The 27,953-nt window shown below is 39.6% G+C and overlaps 1 protein-coding gene across 1 annotated transcript; it reads right to left on the bottom strand.

The window, feature by feature from the left end:
* Positions 1-1,862: 1,862 nt before the first annotated feature.
* METAP1 (methionyl aminopeptidase 1) lies at positions 1,863-27,457 on the bottom strand. The gene is made up of 11 exons (XM_089526084.1): positions 27,311-27,457; positions 19,550-19,601; positions 17,237-17,349; positions 14,754-14,814; positions 12,785-12,876; positions 12,562-12,645; positions 10,166-10,304; positions 8,703-8,834; positions 6,844-6,987; positions 5,534-5,599; positions 1,863-3,225 (listed from the first exon to the last, which is right to left on the bottom strand). Exons 1-11 carry the CDS (start codon positions 27,422-27,424, stop codon positions 3,062-3,064), a joined length of 1,161 nt encoding a protein of 386 aa, XP_089382210.1. The 5' UTR covers positions 27,425-27,457; the 3' UTR covers positions 1,863-3,061.
* Positions 27,458-27,953: the final 496 nt, after the last annotated feature.

The raw sequence follows: 27,953 nt of genomic DNA on the forward strand, positions 1-27,953 counted from the left end.
AGTGGCCACAGCATCTGGTCACATTTCTTGTTTTCCTCCTTTCTCTAAATTTTGTACCATTCAACCTGAAGAAGGGTTCTCAAGAAGCTGAAAGCTCACATTTTTGACATTTTAGAGTAAAAATATAAAGTATAAAGGAACCCTAAATATTGCTCTATTCAGTCTACTTGGAGGTCTTGGGAGCAATCTGCAGAAATGGCAATGGTTTCTGACTCACTAATTTAGAAATATCAAGCAACAATGAAAAAGATTTCTGCTATGATAATTAACAGGCAGCCCTCACTTGTAAAGTAACTGATTACCTTTGGCCTGGTCTTAATTTAACTTAATGGCCACTTTGTGGTTTTTGTGTCACAATCCTAGATATGAGTTCTGTTTGTGTATGCAGTGTACTGGTTTGTGGCGTGCCATGACGGTAATGGGCTCCACTGCTACAGCAACCCCTTTCTGCATATGATTCTTTTTAGTGGCCCCCTGGATCCTAGCATAAAGAAAGAAGTCTATCTCTCATTCCTATAAATTTTATCCAGATTTCATGTAAGCTGAAGTCCCATTCTTTTGTCACTGAAAGATTTTTCGAAGGAGGGCATACTACTACAAACTAACTGGCATCACAGAGGAGGCTAGGTTAACCATCCACTTTTAATCCCTTAAAGCATTGCATACATAGCTTAACTCCACTCAGACATCCCAGGCTGTTTTGTTAAAAATAACCTCTGCCCATGTACACACATGCTTGTCACATTTTGCATCAATTCACTGCCTTTGAACACAATACAGAATGAAAATGTTATCCCAACAGTAAACTTTCAGCCAAAAAAAAAAAAAAAAAAAACCCACCCCAAAACAAAACAAAAGCTCTTGAGGCACTCTAGGAAAGAGACATTTTTTTCAAATGCTTTTCTCTTGGTCACAACTGTTTTCTAGCTCCAAAGAGCTGTTGAAATCACATGCTATTGGAATTGAAGCTCCTTTCAAATCTGTATCTAATAAAATACCAGAGTTGAAGTAGAAGTGAATCTATCAAGACCAACGTTTCATGATCTGAATTGTCTTCACTAATGTACCAATTCTTCCCTCCCAACACTGCAAGGAGGAACAAGACTGGAAAATGAGAGTGAAAAAATAAATCTCTCTGGAATGCAGGTCCAGAAGGAAATAGCCACGGACAAATTGCAGCCCATGTTTCTCCGAGTCCCCCCAGTGCAACCTCCATTTTAATTTGATTTTTAAACTTCAACTTTTGTCTCTCACATTCTCAAGGAGACAATTTCACTACATTTTTGCTTGCCAATAGGTTTTAGGCTTGGACATCACAGACAGTGCCCCTTCTAGTTCTGGAAAAAAAAAAACCTGCCTAAAACAGGCCAGAGAAACTAAAAAAAGGGCAATCAAAGAGAAAAGGGGTGTGTGTGTGTGTGTGAAATTATTCCCTGATCCTTTTTAAATTAAAAGGGTTTTTTTAAATCTGAGGGGCTATCAATCTTCTGAGATCAGAGGGGGGAATATATGCAGCCCCTATGCCATGGGGAGCTGCCGATCTTGTATGCACCAACGTAACTAATTCTCCCTCAATGTCATTAGTAGCATTATCTTCCAGAATTGTAGTTGCTGACAAAAGTATGTATTTTGAATAGTGTCACCATTACTCATGCTACAGCTGGTCTAAGAACCTTTTGGGAAGGATTGCCAATTTATTGCTTCTTTCAATTGAATAACCTTTGCCCAAACCAATTTGCTTCTGATGAAAAACAATAGTGGTTAGCTGAAAGGGGTTTCTTCCCCCTTCTTATACCCAAGGAGAGTGGGGGGGAGGAACTTTTCAAACAAGAAAAAACCAACTCCATGATAAGACAATAATGTGAAGCTTGCAGCATTATTTTGTTTTCTTACAATTCTCATACTCATATACAATCCTTTGTGACTTTTGTGTCATTATGGAATGAAAGTATCTGAAATTAAGTGGCAATCAAAGCACATGGTCACAGATTAGCAGTGGTATGCCACAAATTCCAAAATATATTTTGTTATGTCATGATAAAACCTTCTTAAGTGGTATACTTGATAGGGAACCGCTTGGCCCTGCTGATACACATACAGTCCCCTCAAGCTGAAAAGATGCTCAGAATTTGGCTTATGATTGCCTTTTGTCTTTGGGATCTGCCCCTCATTAGAACACATGAAAAGAAACTCTAAATATTTCAAGTTGCCCTCTTTCTTTCCATTTAAAAACAGAGTTTCTACAAGTGAATCTTTTGAACATCATTGGCTGTCATGCACTACTTACTGTATCTTGAGGCTGCATTTTGGCAAAAGCTTGAACTAGACAGAATCTTAATAATTTTGTCTCCCTTCCTCTTCACAATGAGTAGAGGACAAACAGTAGCAATTAACAGCCAAAGAGAAACAAGCCCATCTTGTTAACAGGTAGTTATTATTCTTCCATATATAGTTACAACCGAGGCAACCAGACTGGAAGAGGGAAAAACAGAACAAAATCTTGAAAGCAGACACTGTACTAGGTAACACTTTCTAGTACACAATTCCACCTCTGAATTAGAAACAGGTGATAGTCTGGCCCATTAAAACTGCCTTTTTAGCAATAGCTATGCTGGAGTTGCCTTTGGAACAACTAAAGTTTAAAAACTCAGGTGACACTTATAAAAGTAAAAAGGCTCATTTTCCAAAAACTTGCATCCACCATGGATTAAGTTATCTTGTATTTGCCAGCTGAAAACTCCAGCAGTGACAGAACCATCTGAAGCTCAGCTGTGGGAGGGTTGAAAATAAAGGGGTGTCCTAAAGAAAAAAAAGGACTTTAAAAAAAAGTTCAAATTATGCTGGGGCACAGGAAAGTAGACAAAATGTTCTAAAACCTCCATTTTTCATTCCACCATTATCAGGCTGTTCCATGCCAAACAACACAAGGCTGCATATCTCTCTTACCTACAGTCAACAAAAAGAAAACAGGTGATAAAATTCCCCTTTAGCCTGTACTTTAGTAAAATGCACAGTACAGAGTCAAGAGATGTTTGGTTCAGGCCTCTCAGTTTGGCGTTCATTAGCACTGGGTCATGAAGTGAGGGCGAATGCTATCCAACCGCCGAGTTAAGATATCACACCCAGTATCTGTCACCAGAAGTGTGTGTTCAAATTGAGCAGACCGCTTGCCATCTCGTGTCACTGCTGTCCAACCATCTGGCCAGGTTTCATCTTGCCAACCACCTGATGAAAACAATACAAAATACTGAAACGATAGTAATCATCAAATTCTTTTTTCAAAAAAAGAAAAGCCACTTCATGTTTCAAAAGAGGAGACAGCACATTAGCATTTGATCTGCAGATATACTCTGAATATCAAGCATTTTCTTCTCTTCCTTTGCTTCTTGAGTCCATTTTCGTTCTTTTCTTTTCTATAAGCACCTTCCTGTCAGCTTCTAACAGAGCATCCCTCCCTCATACGTCTATTAATTAGTTGTGCAAAAAGAGTATTCTAATGGGAGGGTGTGCAATCAAATTTTATCTTTGGAGTTGCGCTTATAAAATGATCTTATATTGTTTGACATGAAAGGTGTTTAAATTCATTAGCTAATTTAATTCCTTTTTCAACTTGCTTATTGGGTTTTTAGGTATATCTGGCTTTAACATCTAAACAGCTTTGGGTCTTCCTTCCAATTTCCTCACTGCAGAGAAGAGTAAATCCCTAATAGTGTTTCCCAAGCCTGGGTTCCCAAATACTTGGGGGCTATAACTCCCACAAACCCTAACCAGGATACTGGGAACTAGAGAATAGCAATGGGGGATCCATGTTTATGTGTCACTGCTCTAAGGTGTTGCAGCTTATGGACCACTTTCCACTATGCTTCTATTAGCCACTCCCTGAATTGCTTGAGTTGCTTTGAGGCTGATTAGCAACAATTTGACCATCAAGTATATACATTTCTTCAACTATCTCTATAAAAACAGAAGCATGCATTGTGTTTACTAAATCAGCCTACAAATTCCTGAGACATTAAAGTTGTTGCAGGCAAGAATTACACAGAATAAGATTGGATGTCTGAACTGGCATTGGACTAGGCAAGATTGCAGAATAATATGACCATCTGGCCAGTCACAAGCACCAAAAGATGTTAAGACTAAAAAGAAGGGTGCTGGAGAATTAACAGGCAAACACTGAAAAGTTTTGGTGTTATATTGAAAACTAAAAAAAAAAAGTACTTAAGTGTATCTACCGTAATTATTACACTCTTTTATGGGCAATTTCATGAAGTTATCAGATGTAGGCATAATTACTATAAACTATGGAAAATACTGAAAAAAATATGAAGTAAATAAAATGAGTCCAATTCATAGCACCAGAACCATTTCTTACTTCATCTGTAATGAATGCAATTTAGATCTTCATTCCCGCTGACTTATACAGTGCGCCCTTCTTTAACGCGGGGATCTGTTCTGCCCTCCTCCTCCCCCCGCGTAAAAGAAATAGCACGTATGCTCAAGCCCCATTACAAGTAATGGGGCTCGTGCTTGTGGCGGCATGGGGCGGCAGCGGCACACGCACATCATTGTTTCTTCCGTGGATGCACTGTACTTTTACCCATTTGGTTCAGCACTAACACCTCTAAAAAAAGCATATTCCAGGGGTGAACTATTGTGAAGGCTAGAGGTTTGCATCAGCCCCTCAGGAGACTGGGGGGAGGGGGATTGCACCCTAAAAAATAAAACACATCCAGTTTCCAAAAAAAAAAAAAAGCATATATAGATGCATTTCATATATTGATGCACTCCTACATGCTGCCAAACAGCCAACTTCATATTCAGCCTCTAGATCTCTAATTTCTGTCAGAATCTGAATGCTTTGAAAATTTTGCTTTCAAATATGTCAGTACTCTGAATTTTCATGGTTTATGGATATAATCATTTCAGTCACATGAATAAGATGCAACCAAGCTAATCTTGAAGACAGTACTACAAAGGCAACAAAGGCAACACTTTTACTCAGTAACTAAGGGGCTGGACAGATGGGCAGAAAGGGGCGGTGAGATGCCACCCCTTGCTGCCCTGGGTGGAGGCCGCAGCAACCAAACTCTGCTGCCTCCGAAAGGCCTAAAAAGAACTCTCTCCCGGTGGGGTTTTTTTAGGCCATGTGTGGGGCGCCATTGGCATGCTTGTATGCCGTGATGACGATATCCGCACGGCACAGTTTGGGTGGGGCGCCGTGCAGATGTCATCGTGGCATGCCCTGTCTGTACCGGGGCACACCAAGATGGTGCCCAGGGTGCGTGGTAGGGTTGCTGAGCATATAAATGCTCAGCCCCCACACACCCCTAGTTCGGGCCCAGGCCGGTGCAAAGCACCGTCTGTCAAGCCCCTAATACACTAATTTAGACTTTGGTCTGGTAGAAGGTATGTGTGAGATCCACAGTTGAGTAGGAAACACATCCCAAATTATGTTTCCTAAGAGGAATCCAGTCATATTAATATTGATAAATGGGCACAGCAATAACCAAGAATTTCTTAGATCCATAATTACCTTCACATATCATAGGTTCTATTGTAAACGCATGGCCAGGCTTCATTACCCCAACGGCCTTATTTTCTGAAATGAAAGCAGGGGAAAATTTGATCAAGAGAGTGAAGGAAGTTACAAGGAGTGGGAGAAGCCAAGAAGAAGATGCAAAGGAATGCAAGAAACGGTTAAAAGAAATTCTGTGCTTTTTAAAAAACATTCCAGTGGAGAGAAATGCTGAGTACTATGAAGTACCTGGGTAGAAGAGTCTGTGGCTAGGGTCAAATTTAGGGATGTAAAATTGCTGTAAAGTTTTTTTTTTCTTTTGAGAAAACATGGAAATTTTCAAAACAATTGGGAAATAAGTGATGTTATCACCTTTAGAAATTGAAGGTCACTTTGTAATTTTCTGTGCAATTTTGGAATAAAATTATATTTGATATATGAAAAGTACAGTTTATTTGGCCAATAATTACAAATTAAAGTTCCTTTTTTAAAATTTTACATTTTTGTTACAATTCAAGCGACAGGTTTCTGAACTGTAAGGAATCTCTTTGGTTTTGCAAGTTTATTAAGAACAGGAAAAATATGCAATATAAACAGAAGGTGCCATCAACATAAATAAAACAGAAAATTATTTTATCTCTTCTAATTCTCTATAATGTTAAACACTCAGGACTAATCCTTACCAAAAGAAATGAGAAAAGGAAACCAAGACCAAGAATTGCAATAATCTCATATTGTCTTACGTAAAAAGTATTCATATTACATAGTTTTTAGAAATGATTTTGGGTGAGTATAAACACCTTATTCTAACTATTCCTTTCATCTTTCTAAAGAGAATATTTCATATTCCCATTTTTTCAATTACTACCCCATTTGCCTCCCAAGGGGAAAAAGGCTCTGGGGGGGGGGGGGGGAACCAATGGGGGAAAACTGTTTTTCTCCTGAATTTGTTTCCAGGCCTTCACATCTCTAATCAGCAAATTTAGTTATTATATTTAAGAAAACCCTATGATAGGTTTGCCTTAGGGTCACCATAAATCAAAAATGACCTGGAGGCACACCACCACCACCACAAGGCTATATGTCCATTTGTCATACTGAGAGTGTAAGGAAGAGGCTACTTCTTGCTTTCCTACCCTCTATATTATGTGTTTGGCATCTTCACATACAAGGGTGTTATTGCAGTAAAACAAATTCAGTGAGTCCCTCATGTTCACAATTCAAAGGTTGTAAGAATGCATTATTCCTATTTGGAAAAAGTCATGAAACAGATTGCTTACTGGTTAATGGCAACAGCCTGAAAAACAGCAGACACTGCCCATACTTACTGGCATAGTGTGGCACATTGGGAGCCGTGTGGAAAAGTTTATGAATTCCATGACCACAATAGCTTCGAACTACTGAAAATCCATTGGCTTGAGCATGCTTCTGTATAATATTTCCCAACTCTCTATACCGGACACCAGGCTTTACTGCAAGATAAATAATACATTATTTTACTAAAAAGCACACAAATACAGTGTGCCCATGCCATACATAATTTAACCTCATGAGGAAGGTTAAGCCGCCAGGGGGTGAATAGCACATGCACTGTGCCGAACACAGAAGCACTCCCCCATTGCAACCAATGGGGTTTGAGCTTACACATTTTTCCCCATATGCGGGGGGGGGGGGGTGGAACCGGAACGGATCCCCACATATGGAGAGGGCCCACTGTAGTATCATCTACTGAATAAAGGCATTATCTGCATATGTACTCTGCCCAAGAGCTCCTTCTTATTGTTCACAGGTGCAACACACAAACAAAAATCTATAAGTTAGTCTATAACTCCCTTAAAAGCTCATATAGAAAAACTTAGAATGTATGACCTGGGGCCCATTCACACTGCAGAATTATAGTACTATAGTGCTACTATTGTATGTAATCTAGATGTAACTGCTGTTTTATAGTTGTAATCCTGCCTCGATCCATCAGGAGAGGCAGGAAATATAAATACAATTTATTATTATTATTATTATTATTATTATTATTATTATTACTATTATTACTATTATTACTATTCCACTTTAACTGCCATGGTTCTATCTTACGGAACCCTAGGGGTTTGCAGCCTAGTGAGCTAACAGAGAGCTTTGTCTGAGAAGTCTAAATGTCCCTTCCTAAACTACCAATCCCAATGTCCAGCCTTTTCCTGCTTAAGGGGAAGACAGCACTGAAGATGATATGATCAAGGGCCCCCAAAATCCTGGAATTATCCAGATAACTCCACTGCTATGGCCCTCCCCCCAAAAGAACTGCACCCTTCCCAGAAGGCATCTGGCTCCATCCTGGCTTCTGAGGGAGAGAGGGGTGAGCCAATCCCACCAGGCCTCCCCCAAAGGAACTGTGCCCTTCTCAGAAGGCATCTGGCTCCATCCTCCACTCCCTTCCCCTTTTGTATCATGTCTTCTTAGATTGTAAGCCTGAGGGCAGGGAACCATCTAATTAAAAGATTGTATGTACAGTGCTGTGTAAATTTACAGCGCTATATAAATAAAGTTTAATAATAATAATAATAATAATAATAATAATAATAATAATCCCATGAGTAGCTTAGCTTCTATGTATAATTTTAAATTCAGAAGGGGGGAAAAGTTTAAAGCAATTTTTAAGCACAGAACCATTATAGGCTCATGTGATCTTCCAAGAAACATGAACACCCTTGCAAATGTGAAACATTTCACAGTGGAAAAACAGCAGGTATCAGTTCAGCATACGCTCTTTGTATATTGTGAACTATCAGAGCTCCCTGAAAACATGGACTTTTGAGAATCTGGAGTGGATCCCATAAATTAAGAGTTTGACATGCTGAAAGAGCAAATTAAATTTTATACATTGCCTCCAAACACCCCTAGTTAATTTGTCATTCATCAACACTGTGCAAGGACACAAATCTAGTGAGATGAATGGATAACAGAGATATCCAGCAAGAAATAATGAACTAGATGCTTTGTCAATTTTAAATCAGATTTCTGCAAAATGGTCAATTCAAAATGAGTATTCAAGCCGTTTATTGTAATTAATCACCCCATGAAAGCTTTTCAACATCAATGAATGGAATAAAATTATAGCTTTCCATAGCAATTCAGCACAATACATTAGTGTGAACAAAAACAGACTCCTTAATGACAGTGATGTCCAATGTACCTGCATCAATTGCTTGCATTAGGCACTCATATGTTGTCTGGACTAATTTCTTTGCACCCTCATCAACTTCTCCAACATAAAATGTTTCATTGAGATCCCCGTGGTAACCATTCCGATAAACAGTAATGTCCACTGTAAGGAACAAGACAAAGCAATGTATTTTCAAATTCACTGTTTGTAATTATAACCTCATTATAAAACAAACAATCCATATCCAAAGACCACAACGCTACACTCATCCCTCCTGATTCTCGGGGGATCTGTTCCAGACATCCTGTGAATTAGAAATATCGCAGATATTCAAGCCCCATTGGTTATAATGGGTGCATGCTCCTGGGTGCGTGCCCTGTTTTGTCCCTCCCCGCTTGCCAGGAAGCAAAACCGCAGATGCCATGAATGGGGAGGGATAAGTGTATATTATAAGCCAGCAAACACAGAAAGAAAAAAAGGAAGAGAAAGAAATGCTAGGCCACAGTGCTGTGGTAGATTATTCTTCGTTTGCAAAACATTTTTAATCTCCACTATCTTCAGTTTAATAAAGGATTCCAGGTAGCAGGTCTGGAATAGACCCTCTTGAGGTCTCCTTAATTAAATTTTGTTTTCATTGGTCATACAGACCATATAATTACAGATTATATGTAATTATATGTTAAGCGTGCAACTGCCAAGCAGAAATTCAGACACTATTTTGCACGATAGAATGGAACTAGCTCTATGGTCCTTTGGAATACAGTAGACCCACAATTCAGGCAACTCTTTAGGTATAACAGATATGGGTTACTTTACAGGCTTTGATCTTTAAATCAATGCTAAATTAGTTATCCAATTGCTTTCCTCTGGCAATGTATTGCTGACAAGAAACCAAGGAGCCAAGTAGTTCCTCAGTTTGCTAAAAGGCTTGTTACCAATGATTTTGTTACCTGCTGGATCAGATCACAAATTTATCAAGTCCAGCAGCCTGTTTCCACTGTTTCCCATAGTAACCAGCTAGGAGTTTATGAATGCAGTATGACCATTTTAAACTTGCTGGCTGCTATGCCAAAAGACTCAGTTAATCAAATTGGAAGAGGCAGAGAAGCTGCTCCAAAGGCACCTCCTAGAATGCATACACTACAGTTTTGATTTTTGTACAATTTTTGAAAACAGTATTATGGAAAGAACACAACTCAACAGCTTTCAGTTTAAATTTATAAACTACTAGCCAAGTTATATATAAATATTATCATTAAACTCTAATCAGTTTCCCCAGTAGAAACCTCCCCCAAGGGCAAGCAATTATGAAAGAAGAATTCTGAAGAAAACTGAATCCAACATGTGGCTAATATATCTATAGAACTTGGTATATCCAAGGCAAAATAATTCAGCATAACATTGTTACATTTAAACATCCAATCTAATAGCAACATCCCATCAAATATCACAATATTTTTAGGTTACTAAAATTATTATTTCACATTACCTACCATTAACAATGTCACCCTCTTGTAAGCGTCGCCTGTCTGGAATTCCATGACAGATCACTTCATTTACTGACGTACAGCAAGACTTAGGAAAATTATAATAATTCAGTGGGGATGGATAGCAATTTCTGGCAATACAAGCCTAAAAGAGAGTTTGAAATATCCAAATTATTATACAATATTTAGAAGACTAGAAAGACAGTGAATCTAAGCACAATCAGTATGAAGTATACTCCAGCAAAGTAACATGGCTCAGTTTCAGTAAAAGGTACTTAGGACTGGACAGATAACCTTTTCCTGTATCTTTCACTGGTATTCTGAGTTTCTGGGTCCCTTGGAATTCTTCTCACCCTATGAACCAAGACATCCCTGATTCACGTATCTCCACTGCTGTAAATTCCAAGCAAGTTTACAGAAGTCACTAATGCAGCATTCTTAACTATAATATGGTGAGGGATCAGAGGTCAATGGCTGATCATAGTCTTTATATCCATATCCCAGGTTCAGTTTCTGGCATCTTAAGTTAAGGATCTGCCTGAGAACCTGGAGAGCTGCTGCCAATCTGGACAATACCAATCAAGAAGAACCAGATCAGCCTTACTGAGTATAAGATAGTATCCTATGTTTAATTTGTTTAATTTTTGTGTGTCTTCAACTATGACTTATGCCAACCATATCATAGGGCTTTCTTGGAAAAAATTATTCAGTGGTAAGTGTAACTTGCCCAGGACCACTTAGTGGGCTTCCAAGGCTGAGCTGACATTCAAACCCTGATCTCTTAGTCCAACACTCAAACCATTACAACATACTAGTTCCTACAGTAGGCCCTTGGTATCTGTGGGTTTTGGTTCCAGGACCCCTCATGGATACCAAAATCCATGGATGCTCAAGTCCTATTATATGCATTGGCATAGTTAAATGGTGCCCCTTATATAAAATGGCAAAATCAAGGTTTGCTTTTTGGAATTTATATATTTTTGGAATATTTTCAGGCCGTGGATAGTTGAATCCATGGTTAAAGAATCTGTGGACATGGAGGGCTGACTGTAAATTCAATATAGGGACAAGAATACTGATAAAACATATTGGAGTATTTTAAAGACTACTAAAATAATGGCAAACCTCCTCTGAACAGATCTTGCAAAAAAAAAAAAAACACACCAAGATAGGGTTGCCTTAGGGTCGCCATAGGTCAAAATCTACTTGAAGGCACACTACTACAACAACAACAACAACAAGAATTTATATGAAACATTCTGATCAAGAAGTTCTATATAAATCCTAAGTACATCATTATCATGTATTTGTTTTTTTAAGTTTACTTTTCTTTAAAGTATTTCACATTTCCAGGCCAGATTAAAAATCATGCAGATCTGAAATATTTCTGAGATCATTTCTGTAATATTAATTTAATATTTTCATGAATTCATGAACATTTTCATGAACTATCTGTACATCTGAATGTTTATAGAGTCCTTAAAATGTGCCTGTATGTGTTCCAGAGCAATATATAGGGCAGCCAAATACAATCATGCTCAGAATTGTCTTATCCTACAAGTGGTTACAGAACAATCCTTACGAGTAAGTCAGTTGTATGGAAGAAGAAGTTACAACACTAGTTAAAAACTGGACCAGACACAGTAGGTAGGAGTTAGAGGCTAGAATACAGGAGATGACTACTTTTGGCATGCTTACATTTCAGGGCGTTTTAACAAATGTGTTAATTATGTGTTTTAAACAGTCACATTTGTATGTGAAAATCAAATAACATTTTGGCTTCTACTGTGGTTTATTGCCACTCTGCTAGGTTGAAGGTGACCTCTACTAATGTTGGACCCTAATTCAACATCAACAGAACTGTCAATCAAGTTGGACTAATAATAATAATAATAATATGTTTTATTTATAGACCGCTATTCCGCAATGATCATAGCGGTGTACAGTAAAAATTGTAATACAATACAAAATAGAAGGTGACAGTTAAAGGAGGGAGAAGTCTCGTCCTTCAGGCAGTCCCTGATGTTGCTGGATCTGCCTGATCGCTCCCTCTGAGGCCAAGGTGACAGTTAATGAGGGAGGGGCCTCTTCCTTCAGGCTGTCCCTGATGTTGCTGGGTCTGCCTGATAGCTCTCTCTGAGGCCAAGTGACTAAGTGAAGGAAGAGCAGTGGTAAAATCCAGTGGATTTGATGACCACATGGTAGTGGATCCACCAGCTGCCTGCTGTTTGGACCAGTGGTAGGAAATCACTGGTCCTCCAAATATTGTTGTATTTCAACTCCAATCAGCTCTACTCAGTAAGGATGATAGAAAGAGATTATGTGAAATGAAGACCAAAGCATCTAGAGGGCCAAAGTATAACTACAACAAAAAATCCAGAATCTATGTGAAGTATTCTTACTAAATGAACAGCGTGGTCTATTTCTTCAGTAGTTACCCCTGGCTTCACCATCATAGCAGCAACATCTAGTACTTCTCTAGCAAGCTGCAAGAAAAAAGAACAGAAAAGAATCATTAAGAGAGACACATGTCACGATGCAACAGTTCTTGCATGACTCATGTTCTTCATGCAGACTGTCATACAAGCATGGAAAGATGTTCACTCTCAGATATTTTGGACTTACCCGACACACTACTCGCATCCCTTCTATATCCTCTGAGGAAAGAATCTTTATCTGAGAAGTTCCTTTAAGGGCCTGCTCTGATTCAGACATACCTAAAGGGAAACATGGGGAAACACTATTTAAATAACTGACTGACTGCCAAACTAACTGAAACATCACTTTTTACTAAGACACTTAAAAACAAAAGAGACACATCCTGAGGATGTTGTCATTCGTATAGTTAATCTTGAAAAAAAAACAGAAAGATACCGGTACTTAGGGAAAGAAGAGGAGAGGCATACAGAAACTTATAATCTAACATCCATATTGGGAAAGCAAAGAGAAATAGTCTTCACTTTTAAGTACTTAGCATATTTACATCCCCATGCCAAAAAGGCAATTTACTGATTCCTCTTCTTGAGAAATATCACTTTTGATGGAATTTTTAATTAGAGACAGTGGGCTGAAAAAGGTATAGTAAGCCAATCCCCTAGCATGAATTTTCTTACCCAAAAGACCAAGGTTAGGCAACTTGGGTCCCTCCATGTGTTTTGGACTACTGTTCTAATCACTCCTAACCACAGGCAGTGGCTTATAGGAGTTGCAGTCACAAACATCAGGAAGGAAACAGGTTGCCTATCTCTGGAATAAAGACAATACAGCAAATGCTACATTTGTAGAAGGCAAACAGCAAAAACAAGATTTTGAGATTCAGAGAGCACCTCCTAAAGTGATTTACTGCTGGTTATTTGTATAATGTAATGGTTCTCAAACTGTGGGGTGGGACCCAGTGGGGGTGCATAAGAGTTGCTCAAGGTATGGGCACAAGACTTGGAGGCCTTGATCCATCCTATGCTTCCCAAACCTCTTCTGTCCTAGAGAGAAGTGAAAGTGAGGAAGACGCTTGGAGCAGCCAACTCTGCCTGATGGAGGAAAAGGAAGACAGTAGGGAAGTTTGCTGACTCTGATAGGGCCATCCTGAGGTGCTGCTGCTTCTTCCCCCACCCATCCCATCAGTGCACTGCAACCTCAACCCATTCAGTTCAGTGCACCCTAGGCAAACAGCAGCTGAAGGAGAGCCAGCATCCACAATGGCTCCTTGGAGAGGAATAGGCCAGCAGTGCCTCCTTCTCAGGGCCATCCATCTCCTCCATCACCAGACTATGGCTGGCCCCCCTTGGAACAGAGGAGAAGAAGCTGTGTGTGGCTTTGTGTGAAATAGTATCTATAAAATTTACGCATGAGTTAAGTAGTGAATTTGTTTTAATAAAGTTGTCCTAATTTGAGTAATGTTATTTCTTGGTAATTGTTAAAATATGAATATACAGTCAGCCCTTCACATTTGCAGCTTTGACTTTTGCACATCTGATTATTCATGGCTTTAATTAATAGCTTCTCTCTAGGTCCTCCAGCACAAATCTATGGTCAGTTTCCACCAGAAGTCACACTGGAGGAGCTAGAAATTCCTGGTGAGAATGCTGCTCAAGGCATTTGTAGGTCCTCCAGCACAATTCTATGGTCAACTTCTGGCAGACGTTGACAATAGAGTTCCTTTGGGGGAACCTAGAGATTCCTAGAGAGGTGTTCTATCAGGTTAAAAAAGTGGTTTTTTATCTGCAGTTTTTCCACTTTCATAGCGGTCCTGTGCCCCTAACCCCAGCAAATGTGGAGGGCTCACTGTACATGAATGTGGAAATGAAAATCAGTACACTAAGCAAATAAAATATTTTTATCCATGTATTATGTTGAGGGGGCACAACATCTACATGTAGATGTAAAGGGGGTCAAAAGGACAAAAAATATGAGAACCACTGGTTTAATGCTTCATGAATCCTTGTTTTCTAAAGAAATTGGTCTCCAAAAAGCACCTCAATATACTAACTATTTGATGGGCCCATGCAGAATGGATCCATTATGAAGCAACTTCATCAATACAGGTGAAATCAAACACAAACTTAACAACTGACAAATTTAGTGTGCCTATAATTACCTAGGGGATGATCAGCATAGTCCGGCCTTTGAATGTAACTCGGCACAGGCCGCAGTGGCATCTAAGTGAAAAACAATTAAGATTATTTCACTGGGATGTATTTATATGTCTATCCTATCCATTATGAAGGAAAATAACCATTGAACTATAAAACTGGTATGTTCAAACCAAGTGAGAGCATTTACTAAAAACCCTGAGTTCTTGACTACCAGAAGCAAGTCCAAATAATAATGGTATTTTTTTTAAAAGCCTTTCTGAACAATGATCCTGGTTTGGCTATATTGACTGTGCAAGTCTCAATCCTCAGAGCATCTCCACCTGCCTCATGGAGAATAATGGTTCCTGTCAAACACTCCTCACCTCCACTGCTAGAACAATTGATTGCGCTCTAACAAGTCTTGATCAAATCTTCCAAGAAAAGACTTTCACAGTAGTACAGCAGGTACTAACAACAATTCTCTGTTCATCTTTGAAATGTGAACTTGACTCCTGGGTGTTATAAGTGAGGTAATATCCTTTGAAGCCTTTGCTGGAGCCAAGGAGAGATATGTTGTTCCAATTCTTAAGAGATTCATTAACTGTACCCAGAACATACTATTTACTGCCTAAATAGAACCAGTATTACAATGCTCCTAGAAATGCTGTCAGAAGTATGGACTGTGGTGGCCCACTCTGCAACTGACACAAGAAGACTGCACCTTAACACCTGACATGTTATCGCAAAAGCTGTTCTTGGCCGTGTTAACAGTCCAGTGTTCCAGGCAAGACTTGGATCCAAGAATATGTCAACACTACAGTCTCTCAAACTAAGAATAATGAACCTGAATTATCCAATAGAGGCTATTTCTTTTTCAAAAGGATAGGGCATCCCTGGCTGAAAGTACTACCAGCTACAAGATTCTATGTGCTGAGGTAATAGGACTAAGAAGAAGCACTTTTAGATAGAGCAGACACAGGGCCATGAACTTCAGTGTATTAAAGTAGGATTTGGAATGGGCTGTTGTGACTGTTTGGAGCCTCTAGAAGAGGAAATGATGGATCACCAAGGAAGAGGGAAGCCTGGGAGTGTGGATTGTCAAAAGAATCATCTTATTGTATGAGGATCAAGAATCAAGTTGGATAGAATAGAATTGAAGGCAAGCATCCAAATATAGGAGCCAGCATGGCATAATGGTTTGAGTGTTGCACTACAACTCTCGAGACCAGGGTTCAATTCCCAGCTTGGCCATGAAACCCATTGGGTGATCTTGGGCAATTCACATGCTCTTAGCCTCAGGGGAAGACAATGGCAAGCCTTCTCTGAACAAATCTTGCTAAGAAAACCTCTGACAGGCTCACGTTAGGGTTGCCATAAGTCTGAAACAACTTGAAATCACACAACAACAACAACCCAAATATAGTGTGCATTTGTTATTAGTCTAGCATCTAGACTTATTTGGAGGAAGAGTACTCAAACTCTTGTATGTTGCTAGTTGTATTTCTAGTGATTCCACTAGAGGTCTTAGTAGACTACAAACTACTGTATATACTCATGTATAAGTCTAGAAATTTTTAGTTCTGCTTTGGTCAAACATCATCTGGAATACTGTGTTGAGTTCTTCACACCACAGTTCAAAAAGGATAGTGAAAAACTGGAGCATGTCCAGAGAAGGGTAACCAAGATGATCAAAGGTCTGGAAACCAAGCCTCATGAGGAACAATGTAGGAAGCTGGATATGTTTAGTGTGAGGAAGAGAAGACTAAAAGGTGACATGTGGAGAGGAGTGGAAAAGAGAAGACTGAGAGATGAAAGCTGTCTTTACATATATGAAGAAGTGAGCTTGTTTTTGGCTGTTCCAGAGACTAGAACACAAATAAATGGATTCAAATTGAAAGAAAAGAGATTCTACCTAAATATTAGGAAGAACTTCTTTGTACCGTAAGAACCGTAGAAGTTGATGGACGCTCCATTTTTGGAAGTCTTTAAAAACAGAAGTTGAATGTGCATCTTTCAGGGGTGCTTCAGTTGTGTGTTCGTGCATAGCAGGGACTTGAACTAGCTAATCCCTGTGGTCCCTTCCAGCTCTAAGATTTTATTATTTGTTTATATCAAACTGCTCTGATGTTTAGTAGTATACACTCAGTCCAAACTGACAAATACTTGTGGAATGGCTTGAGGAATGGAGCATGCGATCAAGCCTATTAAATTATTGAATATCCAGCTAAAATGGATTCAACTTCTCTTCCTTTCACTTGTTCTCCTTTAATAGAATAAATTTGCACTTTAATACAGTCTTATAATTTATAACAGCTACTGGAAATTTTCTGCTATGTATAGTCCCAGAATACCTAATAATTAGAATGTTCTTCTGTGCAAGTCTCTAACAAAATAATAGTTATACAACCATTTTCTCCTGCTGAGAGGCACAATCACTAGAGAATTTCCCCACTGTGATTTGATAGCCGGAAGAACTTAAAATGGATGCATAATTTCAGCTACTTACCAGTGGATAATGTGGCCTGAGTTTACCAGTATATCGATAGCCAGACCAGGGATCTGTGTTTATATCACCATCTACAGTCCAGGCAGAAACTTCTCGCTTAGCTTTCTCATCTTCTATAAAACAAAAGCAAAATTAGAAAATTGTTGTGATAATTAATTACCTGCAACAAAAGCCAAAATGTTATTTACATTTATTCAGATAGATTTTACTTTTCTTTCCCTTTTGTAGATTTAAAAATGCATGTTTCTATACTTGCTTTTATCTTGCAATCCTGAACTGGTTTCATCCACAGTGCTTCTCTTAAAAGGCTCCTACTAAAACTGGTGTGTGATATGGTAGACACACTCAAACATAAACCAGAACAAAAAAGAACAGACCAAAACCTCCAACATCCTCCCATCCTTCTCAATGATACAAACTCTGATTTATTATTTTATACAAAGGGTGTGCTCCAGATCTGGGTAGATTCCAAATCTAGAACCGAATTGAACCAATTCAATCTGCAAGATGTCTGAATTGAGACATGACTCCACCAAAGCAGACCAACTCCAAATCTGAATTTCCTTGAAGATGCATTAGCAACTTGAATCTGGAGTCTGTCTCTCCAAATAGGGGAATCCTCCTACCCAAGCTCTCCATATAAAGAAAATTCCAGGTTGACAGGAGCAAGAAGGAGAGGAAAGGATACAGTTTTGTGACTAACAGTTTTAGTTTCTAATCGCAGCACACCATTTTACTGGGGGTCTACAATTTCAGAGTGAGGGTACATTGAAATAATAACAGTGTCCAGCATTTCTGCTAGTTCTCTGTCCTAAAACAGGAACTTAAGCTTGTAGTAGGTGAATATGAAGGACCTGAGAAGGTTTAGCTACAGTGCCTGCTTGGAAAGTGTTAGTGATTCAAGTTCTTCTGCCACAGCAGATCCCACTCCTGTCCTATTGCACTCTCTGTGACTGCAGTGTCAACTAAGCAGAACCATTAAGGAAGTCTGTTTCACATTTATCATAACTTTCTCCCCACTGTGCTTATCCTTCTGAAACACTGCAAGTTTCTTGTCTGAGGACACATCTCTGATAGATGCCATTTTCATACACATTATTAAAAAAAATTAAAACAGGGAGGGGGGGAGATAAGGAGAAGAATCAATCCTCACACCCCTTCTATACAAAGCTCCACAGCTAGCCTTCTGAAATGTGCCAGGTTTTTAAAGTAAGGCCTGTGTTATTTTCATAATTGCTCATGTTCATATGTGCCTTCAAGTTGTTTCCAACTTATGGCAACCTTAAGGGTTTCATGGCGTTTACTTGGCAAGCTTCTTCAGAGGGGGTTTGCCATTGCCATCCTTTGAGGCTGAGGGAATGTGACTTGCTCAAGGTTGCCCAGTCGGTTTCATGGCTCAGCAGGGATTTGAACCAAGGTCTCCAGAGTCCTAGTTCAACACTAAAACCACTACACCACACACAACTCTATTTCACTGCCTCTGCCATTAACTTTCTGGTCTATTTTTCTGGGGGGGGGGGGGGGGGAACCTCAGCATACTAAACTGATTGTTGTTTCTCTTGCCTCCTCAAATGTTTAGAAGCAGGTGCTGAAGTAGTGTTGGACAGCATACTTACGAAACAAATGTCCAAAGTCCTGCACACAGCTACAGAGATTCTACTGAGAACAAATTACCCATGGAAGGCCTAGAATCAGGGTTTTTAGTTTTTAATTGTTGTTTTTATGCTTTGATATTATGTTTTTAATATGTTATACTGTTTAATACTGTCTTAAGGGGGGAGGGATAAAGTGTTTTTAATTGTTATATTTTATATTTTACTGTTGTCAACCGCCCGGATTGGTTTGCCATAGGGCGGTATACAAATAAATATTATTATTATTATATTATTAGAAACTAAACAGACCTTTTCAGGAAAGGCAACTAAAATGGCATGCCTCTCCGGGTTGTACCACTTCAGACTTTAGTTGTGGGTTCACATGACTGAAAGCTATTTGATGTAATTTAAAAAAATCTTTATGAACAGCAAAGAAGCATGCCAGGGAGAAAGCTAAGCTAGAAACCTTCCAAAGATTACCCATTTTTCTTTTTGTTTTCTATGAAGCAACCCATTCCACATGAGTCCACATCTAAAGGCCAAAGTGGCATAACTCATATCCAAGTTTGCCACCTTGATAAAAAGAAGACTAGAATCAGTATGGATTTGGAAAGAACTGCCTGATACAGTAGTATCCCTTCTCCCATTGGTCTGAAGTTGCCACTGATGTCAAGATAGCAACATAACATAATAAAGGCAAAATGAAGTGTTTGCTTACTTGCTTTCTTGTGTAGCAATTTGTGGGTAGCCCAGCTTCCCTTAAAACATTCCTAAATAAGGAAAATAGCATAAAGTTAAAAATGCTTTGCAATCCATTAAGTTCATATGGCTAAAATAGGTACACAGAGTACAGAAAGTATGTTGCAAAAGAGGGAAAAGCTGTGTGTTTTCATCATGCCACTCTCCACCTCAATACGCTAGTTGGATTTCTTTCTACAGATGAAGTGCCCAAGAGCTGTGTCACAAGTGCCTAATGTGTTACTCCACTGCATGTCTTTTTAAAATTTCAATCTTAAATCTAGATTCACAGAGCTACTTTGTGTTTCACACAGCAATAATGTTTGCTTTGGGTACACAGACAATGGTAACAAACACGAAACATGGCCAGGTGCATTCTTAAAATTTACAGCACATATAATCTAGGAAACCACATAGTAGTAAGGATTAAGAGGAAATAGTTCCATGACATTAGGAGTAGCAACACTGGAATTAACAGTCTATGTCTCCATTATTACATGTCTCTTTGAGGGTAGTTCACTTTTACTAATATTTTGATACAACGATCAGTCAAAAAGTAGGCAAGATCATGGGATGGTACCATTACTAATTTTGTAGTTCTTAAGTTTCACCTGACTGCATTATGTCAGTTCTTTGCCCTTTCCTTCCTTGTTTCAGGAGCCTACCAAAACCTGAAACATTGACCATGAAATCAAATCCAGCACCAACACCAAGTTGATAATCCAATTTATTTTCTTTCTTTCAAGACTGTCCAAACCTTCTTTTTCCCTTTTCTGAACATGCATTTGGACTGCACATAAAATAGGATTAAAATTTTAGTTGGTAGATACCATTTGATTTTGGAAGCTATACAGGATCAGCCCTGGTTAGCACTTGGATGGGAGACTGCCAGTGAATACCTGGTTCTGTAGGCTATATATAGGAAGGAACTGGCAAAATCATCTCTGAGCATTCCTTGTCTAAGAAAGCTTTATGAAATGCATAGGTTACCATAAGTTGCCAGGTAGGTTGAAGGCACATATACATACATCATTCCCATACCATCTACAAGTTTTCTTGGCAAGATTTGTTCCTTTTATAGTTTACCATGTGGCATATATGGCATTTTAGTGAGCTCCATAAGCAAAATCAGGTTCTTTCCCTGGAGCATTTATAGTCTGAATGTTAATGGTACTCCTATTTCACTTAATAAGAAACCAGAACATGTAGAATGCTGGTCACTGTGACTTGACTTTTCTCACCCCTGGAATGGCTAAACTAACCAAAAATGAAGCAGTAGCTTCTTACATCTGAACCCATTATTTTAGTTTGTTGATCGTGTAAAATTTGTTATTTGCCATCAAGCCAACTTTGATCTATGGGAACCCTATGAATGAGAGCCCTCCAAGTCACCTTGTTCAACTCTTGCAGACTCAGGTCCGTGGCTTCCTTGACTGAATGCTAGCAGTTATTTCATGGCTCTTTTCACCAAATGTTCTTGAAATTTGCGACTATATTTTCTGAGCAAATTGCGATCACAATAGCCACACAAAATTACAATGCTTGTTCTGTGGGCTTCTAAAAATTAGAAACACTGAATGGGGCTGGAGGTTTGTATCTTTGTCAGCGTTCTGCAAGTCCTATGCTTGCTCTCTGTATATCTGTGTTTTACTTTACAGAGGCAAAAATACAGTTTAGTGCAGATACACTCTTGCACAAATTATAGAAAAACCTCAATAAAAAAGCACTCTTTGTTTTGTTCTTGCAATTGGAGGCAAGAGCTCTCAAGAGAGGCTGCCAATTTCTTAAAAGGCTGTCTTCGCATTCAAAACAGCAACTCTGATCAAGAAGAAATGTTGTAAATATTCTCCATATCCCTAATGTGAACTCATTATATGAACACTTTCTCCAGCATGACTGCATTAAAAGAAGGTGTCTCTTTGCTTGTCCTTATGTGTAACCTGTACTCAGAACAAAAGGATGCTGTTAGAAAAGAATATAGAAAAATGAAATGGATTCAAATTGGCATGGGAGTCAGGCAAGGCTGCCTCTTACCACCCTATCTATTTAACTTGTATGCTGAAAATATCATATGTAAAGCAGGACTAGACTTAGTAGGTTACTGAACTACACTCTTATAGTGCTGCTATTTCACTTTTACTGTTCTGGCTGCCTTCTGTAGCATTCTGGCTTTTGTAGTTCAGTGAGGCCTAAGAGCTCTCTGGCTGAAATGGCCCTCCTTAAACTGCAAATCCCAGAATGCAACAGGAGGCAGCCAGAGCAATAAAAGCAGAATAGCAGCACTCTAAGAGTGTAATGTAGTAATTTACTCAAGTGGATGGAGTTGTGAAAACTAGAGAAAGGAACATCAACAATTTAAGATATGCAGATGACTCCATTTGACTAGCAGAAAATAGCAATGATTAGGAACAACTACAGAAGAAAGTAAAGGAAGAAAGTGTAAATTTAGGTTTACTGTTGAACACTAAGTAATCATAAATAATGACCACAGATGATTTACTTTAAAGTAGACAATGAAGACACAGAAATACTTTAAGATTTTTCATACTCTGGTTCAATTATTAATCAGAATGGAGACTACAGTCCAGAAATTAGAAGAAGACTAAGACTTGGAAGGGCAGTTGTGAAGAAACTAGACAAGATCCTGAAGTATAAAGATATAGCACTGAATACTAAAGTTAGATGGCCCATGCCATCATATTTCCAATTTCTATGTAGGAATGTGAAAAATGGGCAGTGAAGAAAGCTGATAGGAAGAAAATCAACTCATTTGAAATGTGGTGCTGAAGATTTCTAAAGACACTGTGTACTGCTAAAAAGACACATAACTGGGTCCTGGAATGCTTCCCAGAAGCCAAGATGACTAAACTGAGACTGTCATACTTTGGTCATGATATGACTCACCAAAAAAGATCTTAATGCTCAGTAAGGTAGAAGGTAGTAGGAAAAGAGGAAGAACACATTCCAAAGGAATAAGACTCCATCAAGAAAGCCATGGACCTGAGTCTGCAAGAGTTGAGCAGGGATGTTGAGGACAGGGTGACTGGAGGTCTCTCATTCATGCGATCCCCATATGTCAAAGTCGACTTTACAGCAGATACAACGAATTTTACATGATCAACAAACTAAAATATGAGTTCAGGCATGACAAAAAGCTACTGTTTCCTCCTTCATCTTTGGTTAATTTAGCCATTCCAGGAGTGAGAAGAGTCAAGTGGCAGTGACTAGCATTCTAGAAGTTCTGGTTTATTAAGTGAAAGAGGAGTACCATTAACATTCAGACTATAAAGGCTACAGGGAAGGACCTGATATTGCTTATGAGGCTCACTAAAATGCCACACATGCTACATGATAAACTATAAAAGGACCAAATCTTGCCTAGAAAACCTGTGACAGGCTCACCTTAAAGTTTCTGTAAGTCAGAAACAACTTGAAGGTTCACAAAAACAATAACAAAGCTTTAGCAATAATTCAGAATCATGTGTGGTTGCCATGTGCCTTCTAACTTATGGTGCTCTTAGGGCGAACCTATCACAGTGTTTTCTTGCCAAAAGATTTTGCAAAAAGGTTTGCAAAAAATAAAAAGAAGTAGTTACCAATACAAATGCAACATGTGTTAAATCAATTTGTTAAGAAGAGGCTTGTCTTTGCCTTCCCTGAGTCTGAGAGACTGTGATTTGCCTAAGGTTACCCAGTAGGTTTTCATGGCTGAGCAAGAATTCAAACCTTAGTCTCTAGAGGCCTGTGAATGGAGACATATGGATTGCAAAATAGGGGTCCCTATTGAGATGCAAATTGACTTTAAATCAATTTAAGATTAAGTTCATTTGAGATGCAAATGGACTTTTAATTTCCTGGACTTTGAAAATATATCCTCCCCATCATAACATCTTTACTACAGACTGAAACAACATGGAGGCATTTGACTAACATCTCCAATTGATTTTTTTCTCCTGTTTGGTCTGTAGTATCTTACATGATGGAGAAAGCTTGCAACAAGTATATTGTGCATTTTGGTTGGCCAATAAAGGTATCACTGATGGATGTTTGTTTGTATTTGTTAAATGGCCAACATGGCTACCCCCTGAATGTTTTCTATAGTCTCTAGAGTTCAGAATCATATCTTCATATACTGTGCAGATATCCAGGAGGGCCAAAATAAAACCTAAGCCACTGGTCAGATCTGGCCCTTACCAATGGCATAGCTTTGAAAAAAACAAAACTTGAAAAGTTTCATATATATTTCAAATCATAATTACACAGGGGCCCCCCAAAATAACATCGGTAAGATTTATATATTTTCATTCACTCCATATTTATTTAACTTCATCCAGGTAAATAAAATAAATATGTTGTGCACTGTGTGCACACACCTTTATGTCACCTGTTGACTTATGAGAACCCCATGAATTTCACAGTGTTTTCTTAGGCAAAGAATATGCAAAGGTGGTTTGCCACTGTTTTCCTCTGAAATATAGCCCACAGTTCCTGGTATGTCTTTGCAATACCCAAACTAGGAAGTCATCATGGCATAACAGTCTAAGAGAGTTGGATTATGACTCTGGAGACCTGGGTTTGAATCCAGCTTGGCCGTGGAAATCCACTGGGTGAGCTTGGGCAATTCATACCCTCTCAGGCCCAGAGGAAGCAAACGGCAAAACCCCTCTGAATAACAACGCAACCTACTCTAGTATTAACTAGGCCTGACCCTGTTTAGCTTAATTTGTGCCATTTTCTAACTTTCACAAGGCACAGAAAAGTCATGTGGACAATTTGTGGATGCAGAACCTGCAGTACCCAGACATTTGGTGACAGAAAACATGTTCACATGAAGAAGATTGCTTTTTTCCAGTGGCAGGCAGCCCTTGTTTGCAAAAAAGAAAAAAAGAAAAAGAAGTAGTTACTAACACAAATGCAACATGTAGTCAGTCACTTTTTGTCCCAGCCATTTTTTGGCCTAGAAACCGCACTGAAAATTAATTGGAAAGTGGCTGAAATACAGGGACATGTTTACAACCCTTCGTGTGACAAGGTCATAAGTCTAGTTCTGCATGTTTTCTGCAATAAAACATGATTCTGGGGGACTGATATGTCTGCCTGGATGAAGCTTAAGAATTGCTTTTTATACTGTTGTTGCAATAGTAATCAGTAACTCCTGAACTCTCCAATAGGGAAACGTAAGAACATGAGACTACACTGGATATTTGACTACCTCATTTATAGTCTATCTTAGATATTTTGCTTACTAAAATCTGCAATGCGGCCTATGTGTGAAAATAGCAAGGAAGACATCCATGTATTCATTGCAGCTCCACATTAAATCATATAATTGTCGTCACCACATGTTTCAACCATTTTGAAATATTAATTATAGTAGGTTTGAAAGTAAAGACAATCTCAGATAAATAAAATTTCCTGTGAAGCAAGCAATGTGACTATGAGAGTAAATACAACACGGAGATCTAGAATGATTCTGCTCCAAATATATGCTGAAGTTCATTCAGCTCTTCAAAAGAAAATTGCCACTATATAAACTTGTGGGAGGAAGTCTGGGACTATTAGATGGTGAAGGTATACTATGCCTTCGATTTGTTGTTGTTGTATGCCTTCAAGTCATTTCCAATTTATGGTGACCCTACGGTGAACTATGTTTTCTTGGCAAGATTTGTTCAAGGAGGTTTGCCCGGAGAGAGAGTGACTTGCCTAAGGTCACCTAATGGGTCTATATGGTCAAGCATGCTACACATGATCCAGTTATATTTTTGAGCATGACAACACTCCAGGACCAGTTAAGGTGATGACAAATTAAAATAGTTCCAGGGCTAAGATTTGGTTTATAATGTGGTTCCCAAACCTTGATTCTCCAATTATTTTAGACTTCAGCTCCCAGAATTCCTGACTGTTGGCAAAATTGGTTGGGGCTTCTGGGAGCTGGAGTCCAAAACTCCTGGAGGACCGATGTATGGGAATCTCTAGATTGTACCTTGAATTTAAATTCGTAATGCACCAAAATACTGTAAAATGTTTTAGAGGGAAGACCCCTGCCTGGAAATATCCAAACAATGACTTCTAGACAGATGAAGGGAAAAACACAGCCACCGTTCCACCCCTTTCTCTGCAAACGCCCCCTGAATCTTGATGACAGAGCTGAAACAAATAGATAAAACAGCTGTTGCACTTGGAAACACAGAATGAGAGACACAAAAGGAAGACAGCTTCAGCATTTCTGTAGCCTGCTTGTAGTAGTAGTAGTAGTATTAGTAATAGGGAGCAGTAAGAAATACTGCCTTTTGGGTCAGATTTTTCACTACTGTGGGAGCAGCGCAAGTCCAAACACACACACTGCAGAAATAACCCAGTTTGAGACGGCTTTAACTGCCCTGGCTCAGTGCTAGGGAATCCTGGGAATTGTAGTTTGTGGTGGCCCCAGAGCTCTCTGACAGAGAAGGCTAAATGCCTCACAAAACTACAATTCCCACAATCCCCTAGCATTGAGCCTGGGCAGTTAAAGCAGTTTCAAACTGGATTATTTCTGCAGCCACTATCTCACTCACTGAGATAGTGGCTACATCTACAATGCAGAAACAATCCAGTATAACACCACTTTAACTGCCATGGCTCAATGCTAAGGAATTCTGGGATATGTAGTTTTTTGAGACAGCTATATTTCTCTGTCAGAGAGCTCTGGTGCCACAAGAAACTACAGTTCCTAGAATTCCATAGCACTGAACTATAGCAGTTAATGTAGTGTGAAACTGAATTATCTCAACAGGTTGGATGCAGCCACAGTGATATCTCTGCTTTCTGATGTTATCTATAAAATTACTTCCAGGCTATGGATATAAAGTGTATGCAAAATATAAATGAATGTAATGTTTAGATTTGGAGACCATCTCCAAGACATCTCATTATGTACAGTACAGTATATGCAAATATTCTCCAATACAATACAATACAATACAATACAAAATCCAAAACACATCTGCTGGTATGCATTTTGGATAAGGGAAGCTCAACCTGGGGTGCATCTATTCTACACTGTAGAAATCATGGGATTTGAAACCACTTTAACTGCCACAGCTCCATGCTACAGAATCCTGGGACTTGTAGTTTTCTGAGGCTCCAGCACTCTAAGACCTTGTAAAACTACAAGGAGTGCCAGTGTGCTGTAGTGGCATGACTCCAGAGACCAGGGTTCGAATCCCCACTTGGGCAAGTTGGTTGCAGTTTGTTGTGGCACCAGCACTCTTTGGCAGAGAAGGATAAAGGTCTCACAAAACCACAATTCCCAGAATTCCATAGCATGGAGCCATGGCAGTTAAAGTGGTGCCAACCTGGGTTATTTCTGCAGCCCAGGAAAACCCTGTGGCAGTTTTAGAGCCACCCTAAATCAGCAATGACTTGCAGCGCATCCACACTGCAGAAATAATCCAAGTTAGCACCCTCCTTTAGCTGCCAGGGCTCCATGCTAGAAGGGAATCCTGGGAGCTGTAGTTTGTATGAGCCACTGAGCCTTGTCTGCCAGAGAGAGAGCTCTGGTGCCACAATAGACTACAATTCCCATAGATTCCCTAGCACTGAGCCAAGGGCTCAGTTAAAGCGGTGTCGAAGTGGGTTATGTTTCTGCCGTGTGTCCAGAGAGCCTAGGCCTCGCACTCTTCCAGAGTCGCACCTTGGAGCCCAAGCCTCCTGAGGAGGGGAGAAGAGGGTCCTTGCCCATAGCAGGCGGGGAGGGCATTACCTGGGAGCAGAAGTAGGAGCCCTGGATGCCCAGCTTGAGGCAGGTGGGGCACTGGAGCTTGGCTTCCCGGCTGCAGCCCGCCGTCTCGCACACCCGAGCCTCCAAGGCCGCCATGCTGACGGCCCAAGCCTCCCGAAAGGAGGAGGGGAAGGCAGGCAGGAGGAGCCCGGCTCCCTCTGACTCGAGGCGGGGAGGAGCAATGCCTCAGCCCCAGGCCCTTCCTGCTGCATGACTCCTGCTTTTATCTGCCTCCCTTTGGAGGAGAATCTAGACGCCTCAGTTGCATAATCATCATCAATAACCATAGATATTTAAGTATATCCCCCCTTTCCCAAAAGGATCTTGCAAGACAAAACATAAACAAACAACAGTCCACAGGTTTTTAATTGTGGTTTGTGAGTTCACCAAACCATGGTTTGTTTGTGGGGGGGGGGGGGGGAGGCTGTTTAGCCACAACCATCATAAGCCAGGATTCCCGACTTAACCACAATGTGAATTTATATATTTCTATCCTGCCCTTTTAATTGGTTTTAGAGTCTGTGCCCTTTAAGGGGTTTTGGACTTCAGCTCCCAGAATCCCATGCTACTGGCCAGCATGGCTGAGGCTTCTGGGAGAAGGGCACAGTTTGGGGAACCACTGCTT

This window comes from Sceloporus occidentalis, unplaced genomic scaffold (assembly GCF_023333645.1).
Source record: "Sceloporus occidentalis isolate IW3139 unplaced genomic scaffold, rSceOcc1.0.p SCAF_5, whole genome shotgun sequence".
NCBI classification, from domain to species: Eukaryota; Metazoa; Chordata; class Lepidosauria; order Squamata; family Phrynosomatidae; genus Sceloporus; species Sceloporus occidentalis.